The 18,762-nt window shown below is 44.0% G+C and overlaps 1 protein-coding gene across 7 annotated transcripts in view; it reads left to right on the top strand.

Annotated features, from left to right (window-relative positions):
* ACACB (acetyl-CoA carboxylase beta) overlaps positions 1-18,762 on the top strand; it is a 1,528,264-nt gene that overhangs the window by 311,692 nt on the left and 1,197,810 nt on the right. For all 7 annotated transcript variants that reach the window (XM_069214760.1, XM_069214756.1, XM_069214757.1 and 4 more), the window contains one exon: positions 6,270-6,408. In XM_069214760.1, coding sequence (XP_069070861.1) covers positions 6,270-6,408 — 139 coding nt within the window. The remainder of the gene's footprint in view (positions 1-6,269; positions 6,409-18,762) is intronic.

Here is an 18,762-nt window from a genome sequence, read left to right as displayed (position 1 = left end):
GCTGATACAATATTGATATCCGACAAGCCCAACGACGAGAAGAGGAGCCAGTCATCGACATGTAAACCATGTACTAGTAAATTATTAGATTTGGGGTTGTACTTTCATTGGACTAAATGTAAAGGTACGATTCTCTGACCAATGGCAATGTAGGAAGTAGCTTTAGGAAATCTAACTTAGCCAGATTGCACTGAGAGGAGAGAGGACACTTTTTGATTATTCTTTTCCGAACCGCATGAAGAGACTTTGCTTTCCTGAACTTTAATGCTGAATTCCGATGCCTTGTTGACCAAAGTGATGTCCAATTGACGAACACTGTTATAGCTTGCTGAGCCCTACTGAGGCAAGGTATAAAACGATGTTACTGATTGTTATGTCTATTTGGTTTTGTCCCTAGGTACCAACTGCTAATTTTGATAGAGCTATAGTTAGAGGTTTTCCAAATTAGTGTTGACTAAATTGTTTTGCATGAAGTCCAGACATGCTGTTCTAATGTGAAGGTTAGTTATGGTACTCACTGATGATGCTTGCTACATGTAATAAGAGTTGATGTATTTTCTTTGCTGAATCTAAATGTATGTCATTTCGTTTGTGCAGTTATTCTTTCAGTTGATTTGTACCTTAGAATGTGTAGTGGACCAAGCCTTGATTAAATAGCGATTCTTTAGGAGATTTGGTCAGCCAGTATTGGTTCTGATTGCTTACCATTTGATTTTAAGACTAAGTTACGTGATATTAGCATTGTTAATATAGGGAAATAAACATTGCAACTTTCACATAAAGATGTAGTTATTCATGACTGAAAGGTCATGGTGTGTGGAAATGACTGACTCTTATGATTGTCATTGCTATTGATTGTTATTGATCTGTATTGGTACGGGGTCTCATGGTGGGTGCTACTCGAAGCACAGTCAAAAGGTCCATCAACCTAGAAACGTGTTCTTATAAATTAATGTAAATTAGCCAATTAAGGTCCGACGCACTAACAGAAGCATTGGCAATGAGAGTCTGTCTGGCTTTGGGTGCAAGCCTTTTGGATTTGTCAGTGCTTGTTTTGTTTTGGTAGGCTTTTTAAAGGTTATTCTTGTAAGTGCTGCTGGTCACTCACCAATATATATATTTTTTTTAAATGGAAAAAATCATAAAAAGCACACATTTCCACAGCAGTGCATGGCACTGAATGGAACTGTGTGTTCCTTATGGAAGGGCAGTATTCTGTCAGACTGAAGTTAGTCCGTGGCTGAATTGGGCTGACCAGTTGCCCCATGTTGTATTCTTTAGAGGGTGGAAGCAAAATGTTAATGAAATGACCAGTGGCTAAAATAAAAAGGTCTTGACTAACACCAGACCTAAAACAAAGTTATTTTGAAGTGACAGTAGGGAAGCGAACAGTAAGAGACAAATTGCCCATTATGGTAAAAGAAAGGAGGCAGTGGCACATGGATGGACAGGCGAAAATAAAGGCAGTTGGTTCCATCCCGCACCATCTTTGATCTAAGCATGCAAAAGAGAAGATCAAAATTAGGCATGCGCAATGGTCGGTCTTGTTCATTATTAGAGAAATAAGTGTATTCTAAACAGAATATCTGAAGAAGCAATGTTGTTTGGTAGTTTGTGTATACTGGACCATTAACAAGGCATTCATTTCCCATATGCACTATCTACCTAGCATCTCACCTTCGAATACTTGTTCAACTTAAACTTAAGGGTAATATTTGTCTCATTCACGTAAAAAACGTATTTCTGAAGAAGGTTAGGAATGATCTTCTTCAGACTTCAATCCTGCATGTTTCCCCACTGTGACGTAGAATGAGTTCTTCACGGTCAAAGTATACGATGGTGACAGGCTTGCTGCATTATCTAATCTGACTCCTGTCTCTTTGAACTGCTGAGTCATACCTGGCTTGTTCCAGAAGCTTCGCGTCATGTAGTAAATTGTGGAACGGGTGATATATAAGCCTTTGATCCATGGCTGCATTAATGCTAGAACAGAAACCAATTACGGACGTGATAAATCGAGAATTTCACTCCCTCTGCACACTTTGTGGAGTAACCTAGATGGTGATTATATGTTCTTTAGCGGTGCCTAATGCTGCTCTAAAAACGTATGCTTTGACCCTAACACTATGTAACAGCACATAGTGTCAGCTACTCAAAAAGCTCATAAAATATCAATTGGTATTTATTTTGTGAGTCCAGCGTCCATGTGTCTACAGCGCGTTAGTAGATAGTCCGACATCTATGTAAATCTGTTTTATCTCTTTGCAGTTAACAATTAATCTCACTACAGACGACAGTAGGGTGATGTTTGACCTTTGAGACTTTCCCTCTTTTCTTCATAATGTGCACGTCGCTTTAATGGGTTGCTGAATGCCTGCATATCTGTTGCGAACTTATTTTAGTATACATAATTTAGTACACACAGGTTCTATCCAAAAACATTCCCTGAAAGCCAGATTGTCTGTTCCTGTCAATTTCTTTCATTTGCTGATAACCTATTTTCACTTTAGCGAGTTGCTTTTCTCTATTGAGTTAAGTGCATTGTTTTTTTGTTTTTTGTTAATAGTTTGGGCTCTCCAGTTGAAAACATGTTGTGCTGACCAGTTATCGATATTGTACTGAGTCCTACAGTACCTCATCAGCGTTTTCACATTATCTGTTTCAGCCATGACCTGGAAACATAAAAGAAAAGTATTTCTTGAAACGTAGCAAAGATTGTATTTTTTAGGTCGAGCGCGTAAGAGCTCGGGCCTGTTGTAATCTATCTGTGGACTTTTAACCACGCCGACCGCATGCCTATCACTATCACTCATTCATGGGCTTGCCTTTCAAAAATCCTTTATCATTGCTAAATGCTTTGTTTGTCCCTCTTTGGGGCGTTTTTTTTTTACCGCCTTGGCCATTGACCCTGTTACACGGATAATTCTTATTTTCCTTTCCTGGGGTATTTTAACAACTGACCTTTCATGAGGGGGTTCTGTGAGTTATGCCTAAGCATAACTACAGTAGTGGAAGGCACAAGCAAGCTCAGGAAGGAGAGAGCAAGGTGTCCTAGTACAGTGAAGGAGAGCAGAATTTAGCCTAATGATTGGATTAGAGCAATTGGAACGTGGCCATTTTATTTCTTGCTCTTGCCCCAGTCATTGCGTAATACGGGCATACTAGGTAGTACCAAGCATTCAACCATGCTGCCACACCTGTGGGCAAATGCCTACACATTGTCCTGCACTAGCACACTGCTAAGCAAATTTCTTATAATCTAACACGCAGTAGTCACAAAAGACTCCGCATATTTCCTCATAGTATCACCACTGTAATATCAAAATGTACTGTATGATGATCCGTGATGACACATGCCGTCATATCACAGGCACAATGTAACAGCTTCATTGATAATTTGGAAAACAATTGTTTTTATACTTTCCAGATGGCAGCAGCTTTGCGTACTATTTGTGTAGTAAACCCTATATCGTTGACTAGCACATATTGGTGAAGCATGACATATTGGCTTTGCCAGTGCTTGTTTGAGCATACTCTCGTGGGCAGAGAACACTGCATTGCTCAAGCCGTAGGAGCATAAAGTAAGGCTGTTCCCCTCGAGTGGGAGCATATTAACTGGGGTTGGGCGCCCTGAAAGAAAGGAAAAAGAGGCTTTGCACCACACAGTACAGAAAAACAACAGCGTCTTAGCTGCTTATAAAATATTCGCCTCTTCTGAGAGGAGTGCCCCATAACGACCTGTGAGTGCTTTGTTGTTGAATTTTCGGTTTGTGTTGGTTCCTCCAAAGAGGGACAGGCACACTACTAACTTTTTTTTTAATGTTATGAGGCTTCTGTAGGGAACACAATAGCCTCAGCCAGAAACATAAAAAAATAAATAAAAAAAAGTTGCAGTAAGTTTCTTGGGCCATGGAATACATGACCTTAGGAGAGCTTTCTATCTATTTAAAAGCATTCCTAGCTGTAGCTGGATGCTCTTCAGCTGGAATGCTGGGAGTCCTTGTAATGGGTTCTGTGGCTGCAGTATGTGGTCTGAAGAATGTTAAAAAAAAAAAAAAAAAAAAAAAATCAAACTCGTTTGTAGGTATTTAAATTAAAATGCTTTTTTAAAAATATTTTAGTGGAAATTATTGTTGTAGAGCATTGCAGTGACTGTATTCATATTGGATACTTTGGATTATGGTGATTAATTAAATTGGTTTTATCTGTATATTATGATATTCGGCTACTTTATTAATGTGATGACCTTCTGACAAAGCAAATAGGTCCGTTTTATATATGTTGATGTGGTGACCCTCTGAGAAAGCCAGTAGGCCCCCCCTTTGTTTTATATTGATGTTCCGAATTTCTGACAAAGCCAGCAGGTCTGCCTCATTTAAAATCGCACCCCTTCATATTGTTTTGGCGAGGCCCTGTAGCCACCCTAGCACAGTGGGGTCCAGGGTGTGCACAGCCGTGTGTGGCACACAGCCAAAGGCCATGCGCATGGGGGGTTGGCATAATTAGATATGGTAATAAAATCTTACTGTACATTAATGAAAAATATTGAAATTCTCTGGGGAAAAAAAAGACTAAAGTGATTTTATATTCAGGGTTAAAATGTCAGTTAAAATGTAACATTTAAAACATCAAAATTCACCAGTTAGTTTACTGCACCAAATATAATTTGAGCCCGCACCATCCACTGCTTATGATCTCACTTATGGCATGATCAGCGACTTCATTGATTTCATCTCTGATGGCATCATCCACGCTAGTGCTCTTCAGTTTCTATGTAACAGTACAGCTCTTCATGGAGAGGCCACTCCTTCAAAACTTTCAAGTCCCATTAGGTGGTGAAGCCCCTGCTAAGCACACCCTTCACCCCTTGGACAGCTCTTTAGAGAGTACAAATCCGGCAGAGGCTAAAGGCTCATTAGGTGTCCAAACTCCTCCTTTGCACCTCCTTTGCCTTGTGCACAACTGTTCCCAGAGAACCCACTCCCTCTAGACACCTAAGCCCCATTAGGTGGCCAAGTCCCTACTACGCCCAACCCACAACTCTTTAGACACCAAAGCCCTTACTATGCACAGTGTTAGTCCTGTGTGCAATTGTTCAGATACCCACTTCCTTTAGATAGCCAAGCCCCACTAGTTGGCCAAACCTCACTTACTCCTTCTTTTCCCTGTGCAAAACTCTTCATAGGTACCAGCCCCACCACTCAAGCGCCTATTATGCGGTCAAGCATTTTGCAATAAACTTGCATTTATTAGCAGTAGAAAAAAGAATAGAAAATGTGTTCAAGATGTACCTTACTAAATACATTTAAAAGTATAGCAATCTGTCACACTCATTTGATGTCATAAGCGATGTCATGCAGTTGTCATAATTGATCTAATTTGAGATGTCATCAGTGATGTCATTGAACATATCCTGAGTGATGTATGTATGTGGTCGTGGGCATACGCAGTGCGGGGGCACAAGTAGTTGGCTCAGTCATCGGCAACTGGTATATTTCAGTGGTTTTTTTTTGTGTGTAAAATGTTATATATATATATAAAATGTATCTGTGTGCAGTATGTGTGTGTGTGTAAGCATGTGTATGTATATATATATTTATATATATGTGTGTGTATATGTATATATAGTCACAGAAAGAAACAAAGGTTAAAGTGATGTTTCTATTAGGTGAAGATGTCTGTCTAAAAGTAGCATTTAAAAAAAAAAAAAAACTCAAATTTACTAGTTATAGTTGTTTCAAGTAACTTTAACACACACTCCAGCCCTGCAGTTTTGTTATCAGTGATGTCAGTTAAGAAGTCAGTGATTGTTATCAGTGGTGTCATAGAACATGTATGATGTAATATACAGTGCAAGGGTGCAAGTTATAGTTAATTAATCTGACATTTTCACCTATCTATAACTTTACTTTAACCTTTTGTTCCTTTAATTGAATTACTGAAGTTTCTTTACTGAAAAGTAATGTATCATTTTCATGCCTAACTATAATGTCACGTTAGCTTTTCAGTGTCTTTCTAGGTTTTTGTTTTTAACATAAGGTTCTATTTTATTACCATATATAACTATGGTAACTTCCTGTCTAGCTTAGATTTCGGTGATGCGCAGTGTGAGGCTAGCTTTATGGCAAAACCTGTCAATGAATAGAAATCAAGATAAATCTTTGGCTTGTTTAAACACTCTTAAAAGATTTTTTTATTATGTCTGATTTTCAAACCATTTTTCATTTCTCTTTTTCCAATGCTTTCTCTCTTTTTTTTTTTTTATGCAGGTTCTCATTGCCAACAATGGAATCGCTGCAGTTAAGTGCATGCGGTCCATCCGCAGATGGGCCTATGAAATGTTTAGAAATGAAAGAGCTATTAGGTTTGTCGTCATGGTTACACCAGAGGACCTTAAAGCCAATGCAGGTAAGCACATCTTGCTATGTGTCTATGGTTCATGTGCATGTTTGAGTCCTCTGCCGGACCAGAGAGCAACACAAAAAATGCTTGCGCTTTTTCAGTTCCCTTTATCTTTTGCAAATTATTTTAGGACTTCTATTAAATCAAGCAATTTATGAACCACCTAAAGAAATAAAGCCCTATGTGTTCTCTAGGTCACTTCAGAGCAGAGATGCTCAAGAAAAGACATGGAAATGAGTGGTCCTGAATCCTTGAAATGTAAGAGTCTGCCCCGAAGCACATGGTCAATCTGGATCAGGCATTCAGGATTCAGACATCCCATGAAGAGCGACCCAAGTTGAAAGCTGTTTTGAAATGGTAGATTTTCTTGGAAATCTGTAGATCCTTTTGTGAGGACCAGGAGCCTTTTAGAGAACTCAGCTGAGAGGTTACTCCATCACAGCTAAAGTATAATGGAATTTAGATTCCGGCGAATGGGATATGCCTCACCATTGTGAGGGAGTAACCCATCCGCCGAGTTCTGAATCGGGCCCCAGGTCTCAGAACCGATCAATATATTGTAGTGGCAGTCACCTGGTAACTTGTAACTCATTGTAGTTCTACTTCAAAAGTAAGGGGTTCCTCATGAGCTGATGTGTTTCTACTTTAGTCATCAGACATTACTGCCCTACTCATTACAAAGGTTCCTTTTGAGTAACTCCCCTGTTGATGAATTCAAACTAGTTAGAGCAGGGGTCTTAAAACTGGGGGGCAGGCCCCCTTGGGGGGCCTCACGTGATCCCAGGGGGGGCACAGGCTCTGGCCAAAAGAAGCATTATATTGATAAGTGTTTTGTTTTAATGAGCGGCAGTAAGCCCCTCCGTAATAGGCCTTCACTAACCTCTTTTGTCATTCATATCTTGGCTGGGCTGGCAGAAGGTGTCAAAAGGGAAGGGACTGTAAATATTCTTCAAACTTCTCACCCACATTTCTAAAAATCACACTGTGTACACTTTTACATGTTAGTAAAGCCTGCCTGACCAGAATAATATGTTTGGCAATCATGTATTTGATTGTAATTTTAAATCGGTAACAGAACTTTGATGTTTAAATAAGTCTAGACATATTTAAAAATTGGCTTTTTTTTCTGAAGGGGGGGGGGGTGTAAGGAAATGCTCCCTGTTGCAATTATCCCCCACTTTTTGCCTGATATTGATGCTGGCTTGACAGAGTGTGCTGGGACCCTGCTAACCAGGCCCCAGCACCAGTGTTCTTTCACCTAAAATGTACCATTGTTTCCACAATTGGCACACCCGTGGCACACAGATAAGTCCCTTGTAAAAGGTACCAGTGGTACCAAGGGCCCTGTGACCAGGGAAGGTCCCTAAAGGCTGCAGCATATGTTGTGCCACCCTAAGGGACCCCTCACCTAACACATGCACACTGCCATTGCAGATTGTGTGTGTTGGTGGGGAGAAAAAAAGGCAAAGTCGACATGGCATCCCCCTCAGGATGCCACGCACACAAAATGCTGCCTGTGGCATAGGTAAGTCACCCCTCTAGTAGGCCTTACAGCCCTAAGGCAGGGTGCAGTATACCACAGGTGAGGGCATAGCTGCATGAGCAATATGCCCCTACAGTGTCTAAGTCTATTCTTAGACATTGTAAGTACAGTGTGCCCATATTAAGTATATGGTCTGGGAGTTTGTCAAACACGAACTCCACAGCTCCATAAAGGCTACACTGAATACTGGGAAGTTTGGTATCAAACTTCTCAGAATAATAAACCCACACTGATGCCAGTGTTGGATTTATTAAAAAATGCACACACAGGGTATCTTAGAGATGCCCCCTGTATTTTACCCAATTGTTCAGTGCAGGACTGACTGGTCTGTGCCAGCCTGCTGCTGAGAGACGAGTTTCTGACCCCATGTGGTGAGGGCCTTTGTGCTCTCTGAGGACAAACAAAAGCCTGCTCTGGGTGGAGGTGCTTCACACCTCCCCCCTGCAGGATCTGTAACACCTAGCAGTGAGCCTCAAAGGCTCAGGCTTTGTGTTACAATGCCCCAGGGCACTCCAGCTAGTGAAGATGCCCGCCCCCTGGACACAGCCCCAACTTTTGGCGGCAAGTCCAGGAGAGATAATGAGAAAAACAAGGAGGAGTCACCCACCAGTCAGGACAGCCCCTAAGATGTCCTGAGCTGAGGTAACCCCTGCCTTTAGAAATCCTCCATCTTGATTTTGGAGGATTCCCCCAATAGGAATAGGGATGTGCCCCCTCCCCTCAGTGAGGAGGCACAAAGAGGGTGTAGCCACCCTCAAGGACAGTAGCCATTGGCTACTGCCCTCCCAGACCTAAACACACCCCTAAATTCAGTATTTAGGAGCTCCCCAGAACCTAGGAAACTAGATTCCTGCAACCTGAAGACGAAGGACTGCTGACCTGAAGCCCTGCAGAGAAGATGGAGACACCAACTGCTTTGGCCCCAGCCCTACCGGCCTGTCTCCCCACTTCGAGAAATACTGCTACAGCGACACGTCCCCCAGGGTCCAGCGACCTCTGAAGCCTCAGAGGACTACCCTGCATCTAAAAGGACCAAGAAGCTCCCGAGGACAACAAAGAAGCAACTTTTGAAGACCACATGTTTCCCGCCGGAGGCGTGAGACTTTCCACTCTGCACCCGTCGCCCCCGGATCGACCTGCGGAAAACTAACTCTACAGGGAGGACTCCCTGGCGACTGCGAGCCCGTGAGTAGCCAGAGTTGACCCCCCTGAGCCCCCACAGCGATGCCTGCAGAGGGAATCCAGAGGCTCCCCCTGACCGCAACTGCCTGCTTCAAAGAACCCGATGTCTGGTAAACACACTGCACCCGCAGCCCCCAGGACCTGAAGGATCCAACCTCCAGTGCAGGAGCGACCCCCAGATGGCCCTCTTCCTAGCCCAGGTGGTGGCTACCCCGAGGAGCCCCCCCCCTGCCTGCCTGTATCGCAGAAGAGACCCCGGAGTCTCCCATTGAAACCTATTGCGAACCCGACGCCTGTTTGCACTCTGCACCCGGCCGCCCCTGTGCCACTGAGGGTGTACTTTCTGTGCCTGTTTGACTGGAACCGGGGCACCCCTATTTCCATTGAAGCCTATGTGTTTTGGGCACCACTTTGACCTCTGCACCTGACCGGCCTTGAGCTGCTGGTGTGGTAACTTTGGGGTTGCCTTGAACCCCCAACGGTGGGCTACCTTGGACCCAACTTTGAACCCTGTAAGTGCTTTACTTACCTGTGAACCTAAAAAATACTTACCTCCCCCAGGAACTGTTGATTTTTGCACTGTGTCCATTTTTCAAATAGCTTATTGCCATTATTGCCAAAACTGTACATGCTATTGTGATGATTCAAAGTTCCTAAGATACCTGAGTGAAATACCTTTCATTTAAAGTATTGTTTGTAAATCTTGAACCTGTGGTTCTTAAAATAAACTAAGAAAATATATTTTTCTATATAAAAACCTATTGGCCTGGAATTGTCTTTGAGTGTGTGTTCCTCATTTATTGCCTGTGTGTGTACAACAAATGCTTAACACTACCCTCTGATAAGCCTACTGCTAGACCACACTACCACAAAATAGAGCATTAGAATTATCTCTTTTTGCCACTATCTTACCTCTAAGGGGAACCCTTGGACTCTGTGCATGCTATTTCTTGCTTTGAAATAGTACATACAGAGCCAACTTCCTACGGTGGGGGTGGTATTAAATAGGTCGAAGACCACCGAGTTAGAGCTAATTTTTGTTACCCTGAATATTTTTGATTTCACACTTGCCAGTTGTGAATTGTTGTGGACTTTGGTGATTAAAGTTAATAGTTCTTCTCCTTGAAGGTATCTTACCAGATGTTGAATATGTCGGGTTATCACATCCAGTCCATTGATAATACAACCATGTTTCACCTCTTGTTTCTACTGCTAACATGCAGCTAAGCAAAAGCTAATAGATGTTTAGCAGTGACATTATGAGCACTGTTTAGTACAGACAAATGTGTGTGCTTTAAAAAATATATATATTTAATTAATTAATTAATCTTACGTTGAGTAATGATTCATTGCCTGCGAGGATGGACACATATGATGGACTTTAACCTTTAGAAGAAATATTGATTTTTATCTTTTTTATTTCTGAACTGTAACTGCATTTTCTTGCTGAAAAATATTTGTTTGCTCACTAGATCCATTTTATAGTCCACCTGTACTTCTGTAAATAGGTCACCTCCATTTTTGGAAATACGACAAACTGTATCCATAGTCCTAGGAGAGGTACAACACATCTTAAATAATATCTTTAACTTAGAAGACAAATACACTACTGTGAAATTTCATTTGAAGCTGGCAATCAAAAAGGGTGGTAACTAATGAAGACACATTCAGTATCTACCGTTTAAAGAAACAAGGTTTTAGTTCTTATTTCCGAAATGGGGAATGTAATCATGGGAGACTAAACCTACCGTTTGGAATACGTTGGTTTATGTTTTTAGATTCTTGTGATACAAAATTTGTGTGTATATGTGCACTATTTGTACAGTATAAAGCTAGCTGAAAAGGCAACTAAGTGCTGTACAGTCTCAAGGGTAAGCATACAGTCAGTGAGTGCTAGGAGATGTATCTGTTTAGGTATGTGGTCTTTGTATAACATGAACATCGGGAATAAGGCAGCCGAAGGAACAGACATGTTATGATTCATGCGTCTCCCTTAGTTTACCTCGTGATAATACATATTGAGCACATAACAATGCGATAGGCTGTCAGGTGTATTTATTTATTGTTGAGTTCATGCAACGGTTTGCAGCAGATGCATACACATTAGAACTCCACACTTATTTTTAAAGGATATATTCTAAGCAAATGTTAGTGCAGAGTCACAGAATATAAAAATTAGGACACCAGACAACATATATGTTGTTTTCTATGTACTATGCCCTAGTCCAATGATGTGTTCCTAGGCATCTGTGATGCTTAATTCCACTCCAGAATCTTATTTGTTGCTTCTGTACCTGGGAGGCAGTTGCTGAGGATCACAGACTGACCAGAGGTCGTCCCATGTATATTAATAAACCCTGTAATTATTTAAAGCTATCCAGTGTCCTTACTTCTTGAAATTGGCGATGAGGATGGGATACACTTAAGGAGAGGGCACACTGAGGAAGAACATAGTTTTATGGTAAAATATATATATTTTTTTATGCAAACCCAGCTGTGGACAACTTTGGGGTTCATGTGAATATGACCTCTGGTCCGTGTATTGCCTACTAGAGGGTGATCCCGACCTGCAAGGGGATGAATTTGGCAGGTGCGAATTAAGGAACTGCGCAAATTCACAGAAAGGAAGAAGCTTCACGTTGGTTGGCGGGCGAAAGTGAGACAACACTTATAATGGAGGCTGCACATAAGTGGCTGTGGAGTTAGGCGTGGGCACGGACTGAGAGTGGTGTATACTCTGATAATTAGCAATTCTCGCAAAGGTAAATTGAGGGAGATTTAAAACTTTCAAGTGAGTTTGTGCATCAGAGGAGAGTGTTAAACGATGATCATCAGCGCGACTAGGAGCGTGGAGAAGTGGTGATGTGTGAGCTGTATGCGACCTGATGCATGGAGTGGCAGTGACGTGCAGGCCGTGGTAACCCTGGCAACACCAGTCATGTGAGGAGTGTTAACCGGCGTTGTTCCACACGTAAACAGGTTATGCCTGCATTCCAGTGTGCAGCAGGAGTTGCTTTGCCCTCATTGTGACGCTTAACCTTGTGATGTCGTTGGGGCAACTAGGAAGGGTAGAAGCTTTGTACGCCAGTATGTGCACTGCTGAGTACAACGAGCAGGAGGCATCTTACATGGAGGATGGCAGTTCCGGATGTACACAGTTGGTAGTCATTGCGCACTATGTTTAAACCAGTGCTGATGTACAAGTTAAACTGCTCCCTAATGTGCACAGTTTAGTTACAAGCGCACAATTTAAAGTCGAGTTTGTGCCAAATTGATTCAAAATGCTTTAGAACAAAGTAATCTATTTGCTGATGTGCAGTGTTTTTGGTTATCAGCATACTGTTTAAATCCAAATTTGTGGTAAAATTGTCACAATCCAGAAAATTACTCGCTGATGTACACAGCTTATAGATAAAAACAAATAAAATTGTAGTGGAGAACATTTTTTGTCTGGCGGGAACCGGTTTACTAATGCACGTAATTTGAAGAAAATACAAGCGTGTCTAAATACCAGGAAATAGAAGAATGCAACCGTAAGAACAAAAGGAAACAAAAGTGACACGCATAGCTATGGAATTATAGCGCATATTAGTATATGGTACAGGGAAAATATCTTCAGAAAAGAAAGTGTACACATTGGAAATTGATTAAAGCTAGTCCGCTGATGTGTGCAGTGGCACAGGGTGATTGGAGGTATAGGAAAGTCATGTCTTTATCTATATCAGCTCTCCCAACCTTCTTGGAAGAACCAGTACAACCTAGTTTGGCATGTAAGGACTGGAAATAAACATTTGAGACTTATTTGGAAGCTATTGGGTGGTGATGCATTTCCAGCTAAAAGGAAATTAGCTATACTTAACCCCTTCGCTGCCAGGCCTTTTCCCCCTCCTGTGCCGGGCCTTTTTTTGCCTATTTGGGGCAGTTCGCGCTTAGGCCCTCATAACTTTTTGTCCACATAAGCTAACCAAGCCAAATTTGCGTCCTTTTTTTCCAACATCCTAGGGATTCTAGAGGTACCCAGACTTTGTGGGTTCCCTTGAAGGAGGCCAAGAAATTGGCAAAAATACAGTGAAAATTTCGTTTGTTTCAAAAAAATTGGAAAAAGTGGCTGCAGAAGAAGGCTAGTGGTTTTTCCCCTGAAAATGGCATCAACAAAGGGTTTGCGGTGCTAAACTCAGCAGCTTCCCAGCTTTCAGGAACAGGCAGACTTGAATCAGAAAACCCAATTTTTCAACACAATTTTGGCATTTTACTGGGGCATACCCCATTTGTGCAATTTTTTGTGCTTTCAGCCTCCTTCCAGTCAGTGACAGGAATGGTCATGAAACCAATGCTGGATCCCAGAAACCTAAACATTTCTGAAAAGTAGACAAAATTCTGAATTCAGCAAGGGGTCATTTGTGTAGATCCTACAAGGGTTTCCTACAGAAAATAACAGCTGAAAAAGAAAAATATTGAAATTGAGGTGAAAAAACCATCAATTTTTCTCTACGTTTTACTCTGTAACTTTTCCCTGCAATGTCAGATTATCGAAAGCAATATACCGTTACGTCTGCTGGACTCCTCTGGTTGCGGGGATATATAGGGTTTGTAGGTTCATCAAGAACCCGAGGAACCCAGAGCCAATAAATGAGCTGCACCCTGCAGTGCGTTTTCATTCTATACCGGGTATACAGCAATTCATTTGCTGAAATATAAGGAGTAAAAAATTGCTATCAAGAAAACCTTTGCATTTCCAAAAAGGGCACAAGATAAGGTGTTGAGGAGCAGTGGTTATTTGCACATCTCTGAATTCCGGGGTGACCATAGTAGCACGTGAATTACAGGGAATTTCTCAAATAGATGTCTTTTTTACACACACTCCTATATTTGGAAGGAAAAAATGTAGAGAAAGACAAGGGGCAATAGTACTTGTTTTGCTAATCTATGTTCCCCCAAGTCTCCCGATAAAAATGGTACCTCACTTGTGTGGGTAGGCCTAGCACCCGCGACAGGATATGCCCCAAAACACAACGTGGACACATCACAGAAAACAGAGCTGTTTTTAGCAAAGTGACTACCTGTAGATTTTGGCCTCTAGCTCAGCCGCCACCTAGGGAAACCTACCAAACCTGTGCATTTCTGAAAACTAGAGACCTAGGGGAATCCAAGGAGGGGTGACTTGCGGGGCTCGGACCAGGTTCTGTTACCCAGAATCCTTTGCAAATCTCAAAATTTGGCTAAAAAAACACATGTTCCTCACATTTCTGTGGCAGAAAGTTCTGGAATCTGAGAGGAGCCACAAATTTCCTTCCACCCAGCGTTCCCCCACGTCTCCCGATAAAAATGATACCTCACTTGTGTGGGTAGGCCTAGCGCCCGCGACAGGATATGCCCCAAAACACAACGTGGACATATCACAGAAAACAGAGCTGTTTTTAGCAAAGTGACTACCTGTAGATTTTGGCCTCTAGCTCAGCCGCCACCTAGGGAAACCTACCAAACCTGTGCATTTCTGAAAACTAGAGACCTAGGGGAATCCAAGGAGGGGTGACTTGCGGGGCTCGGACCAGGTTCTGTTACCCAGAATCCTTTGCAAACCTCAAAATTTGGCTAAAAAAACACATGTTCCTCACATTTCTGTGGCAGAAAGTTCTGGAATCTGAGAGGAGCCACAAATTTCCTTCCACCCAGCGTTCCCCCACGTCTCCCGATCAAAATGATACCTCACTTGTGTGGGTAGGCCTAGCGCCCGCGACAGGATATGCCCCAAAACACAAAGTGGACACATCACAGAAAACAGAGCTGTTTTTAGCAAAGTGACTACCTGGAGATTTTGGCCTCTAGCTCAGCCGCCACCTAGGGAAACCTACCAAACCTGTACATTTCTGAAAACTAGAGACCTAGGGGAATCCAAGGAGGGGTGACTTGTGTGGCTCGGACCAGGTTCTGTTACCCAGAATCCTTTGCAAACCTCAAAATTTGGCTAAAAAAACACATGTTCCTCACATTTCTGTGGCAGAAAGTTCTGGAATCTGAGAGGAGCCACAAATTTCCTTCCACCCAGCGTTCCCCCACGTCTCCCGATAAAAATGATACCTCACTTGTGTGGGTAGGCCTAGCGCCCGCGACAGGATATGCCCCCAAACACAACGTGGACATATCACAGAAAACAGAGCTGTTTTTAGCAAAGTGACTACCTGTAGATTTTGGCCTCTAGCTCAGCCGCCACCTGGGGAAACCTACCAAACCTGTGCATTTCTGAAAACTAGAGACCTAGGGGAATCCAAGGAGGGGTGACTTGCGGGGCTCGGACCAGGTTCTGTTACCCAGAATCCTTTGCAAATCTCAAAATTTGGCTAAAAAAACACATGTTCCTCACATTTCTGTGGCAGAAAGTTCTGGAATCTGAGAGGAGCCACAAATTTCCTTCCACCCAGCGTTCCCCCACATCTCCCGATAAAAATGATACCTCACTTGTGTGGGTAGGCCTAGCGCCCGCGACAGGATATGCCCCAAAACACAACGTGGACATATCACAGAAAACAGAGCTGTTTTTAGCAAAGTGACTACCTGTAGATTTTGGCCTCTAGCTCAGCCGCCACCTAGGGGAACCTACCAAACCTGTGCATTTCTGAAAACTAGAGACCTAGGGGAATCCAAGGAGGGGTGACTTGTGTGGCTCGGACCAGGTTCTGTTACCCAGAATCCTTTGCAAACCTCAAAATTTGGCTAAAAAAACACATGTTCCTCACATTTCTGTGGCAGAAAGTTCTGGAATCTGAGAGGAGCCACAAATTTCCTTCCACCCAGCGTTCCCCCACTTCTCCCGATCAAAATGATACCTCACTTGTGTGGGTAGGCCTAGCGCCCGCGACAGGATATGCCCCAAAACACAAAGTGGACACATCACAGAAAACAGAGCTGTTTTTAGCAAAGTGACTACCTGGAGATTTTGGCCTCTAGCTCAGCCGCCACCTAGGGAAACCTACCAAACCTGTGCATTTCTGAAAACTAGAGACCTAGGGGAATCCAAGGAGGGGTGACTTGCGGGGCTCGGACCAGGTTCTGTTACCCAGAATCCTTTGCAAACCTCAAAATTTGGCTAAAAAAACACATATTCCTCACATTTCTGTGGCAGAAAGTTCTGGAATCTGAGAGGAGCCACAAATTTCCTTCCACCCAGCGTTCCCCCACGTCTCCCGATAAAAATGATACCTCACTTGTGTGGGTAGGCCTAGCGCCCGCGTAGAAACCTACCAAACCCATTTCTGAAAACTAGAGACCTAGGGGAATCCAAGGAGGGGTGACTTGCGGGGCTCGGACCAGGTTCTGTTACCCAGAATCCTTTGCAAACCTCAAAATTTGGCTAAAAAAACACATATTCCTCACATTTCTGTGGCAGAAAGTTCTGGAATCTGAGAGGAGCCACAAATTTCCTTCCACCCAGCGTTCCCCCACGTCTCCCGATCAAAATGATACCTCACTTGTGTGGGTAGGCCGAGCGCCCGCGACAGGATATGCCCCAAAACACAAAGTGGACACATCACAGAAAACAGAGCTGTTTTTAGCAAAGTGACTACCTGGAGATTTTGGCCTCTAGCTCAGCCGCCACCTAGGGAAACCTACCAAACCTGTGCATTTCTGAAAACTAGAGACCTAGGGGAATCCAAGGAGGGGTGACTTGCGGGGCTCGGACCAGGTTCTGTTACCCAGAATCCTTTGCAAACCTCAAAATTTGGCTAAAAATACACATGTTACTCACATTTCTGTGGCAGAAAGTTCTGGATCTGAGAGGAGCCACAAATTTCCTTCTACCCAGCGTTCCCCCAAGTCTCCCGATAAAAATGATACCTCACTTGTGTGGGTAGGACTAGCGCCCACGAAAGGAAAGGGCCCAAAACACAACGTGGACACATCACATTTTTTTATAAAAAGCAGTGCCTACCTGTGGATTTTGGCCTATAGCTCAGCCGACACCTGAGGAAACCTAGCAAACCAGTGCATTTTTGAAAACTAGAAACCCAGGGGAATCCAAGATGGGGTGACTTGCGGGGCTCTGACCAGGTTATGTTACCCAGAATCCTTTGCAAACATCAAAATTTGGCCCAAAAAACACTTTTTCCTCTCATTTCGGTGACAGAAAGTTCTGGAATCTGAGAGGAGCCACAAATTTCCTTCCACCCAGCGTTCCCCTAAGTCTCTCGATAAAAATGGTACATCACTTCTGTGGGTAGGCCTAGCGCCCACAAAAGGAAATGGCCCAAAACACAACGTGGACACAACATATTTTTTCACAGAAAACAGAGGTGTTTTTTGCAAGGTGCCTACCTGTGGTGTTTGGCCTGTAGCTCAGCCGGCCCCAGGGGGGGGGGGGGGCAGAAATGCCCTAAAATAAATTTGCCCCCCCAACCCCCACCCTCCCCCGCCGGGAGCGACCCTTGCCTACGGGGTCGCTCCCCCTGCGTGACATTGGCACCAAAAAACAAATCCCCGGTGCCTAGTGGTTTCTGCCCCCTTGGGGGCAGGTTGACCTAAACTCAGCCAATCTGCCCCCAGGGGGGCAGAAATGGTCTAAATACAATTTGCCCCCCCAGGGGAGCGACCCTTGCCTGATGGGTCGCTCCCCATCTCTAAAAAAAGAAAAAAAAAAAAAAACAGAAAAAAACCAGAAAAAAAAAATTGCCCTGGTGCCTAGAGTGTTCTGCCCCCCCCCCGGGGGCAGTTCGGCCTAATAATAGGCCGATCTGTCCCCCGGGGGGGGCAGAAATGGCCTAAAATAAATTTGCCCCCCCAACCCCCCCCCCCCCCCCCCCGGGAGCGACCCTTGCCTACGGGGTCGCTCCCCCTGCGTGACATTGGTGCCAAAAAACAAATCCCCGGTGCCTAGTGGTTTCTGCCCCCTTGGGGGCAGATTGACCTAAAATTGGCCAATCTGCCCCCAGGGGGGCAGAAATGGTCTAAATACAATTTGCCCCCCCAGGGGAGCGACCCTTGCCTGATGGGTCGCTCCCCATCTCTAAAAAAAAGAAACAACAAAAAAAAAAACACAAAAAAAAAATGGCCCTGGTGCCTAGAGTGTTCTGCCCCCCCCCCGGGGGCAGTTCGGCCTAATAATAGGCCGATCTGTCCCCCGGGGGGGGCAGAAATGGCCTAAAATAAATTTGCCCCCCCAACCCCCACCCCCCCCCGGGAGCGACCCTTGCCTACGGGGTCGCTCCCCCTGCGTGACATTGGTGCCAAAAAACAAATCCCCGGTGCCTAGTGGTTTCTGCCCCCTTGGGGGCAGATTGACCTAAAATTGGCCAATCTGCCCCCAGGGGGGCAGAAATGGTCTAAATACAATTTGCCCCCCCAGGGGAGCGACCCTTGCCTGATGGGTCGCTCCCCATCTCTAAAAAAAGAAACAACAAAAAAAAAAAACACAAAAAAAAAATTGCCCTGGCGCCTAGAGTGTTCTGCCCCCCCCCCCCCCCCCCCCCGGGGGCAGTTCGGCCTAATAATAGGCCGATCTGTCCCCCGGGGGGGCAGAAATGGCCTAAAATAAATTTGCCCCCCCAACCCCCCCCCCCCACCCCCCGGGAGCGACCCTTGCCTACGGGGTCGCTCCCCCTGCGTGACATTGGCGCCAAAAAACAAATCCCCGGTGCCTAGTG

This window comes from Pleurodeles waltl, chromosome 11, assembly GCF_031143425.1.
Source record: "Pleurodeles waltl isolate 20211129_DDA chromosome 11, aPleWal1.hap1.20221129, whole genome shotgun sequence".
NCBI classification, from domain to species: Eukaryota; Metazoa; Chordata; class Amphibia; order Caudata; family Salamandridae; genus Pleurodeles; species Pleurodeles waltl.
This window is presented reverse-complemented; position numbering and strand designations above follow the sequence as displayed.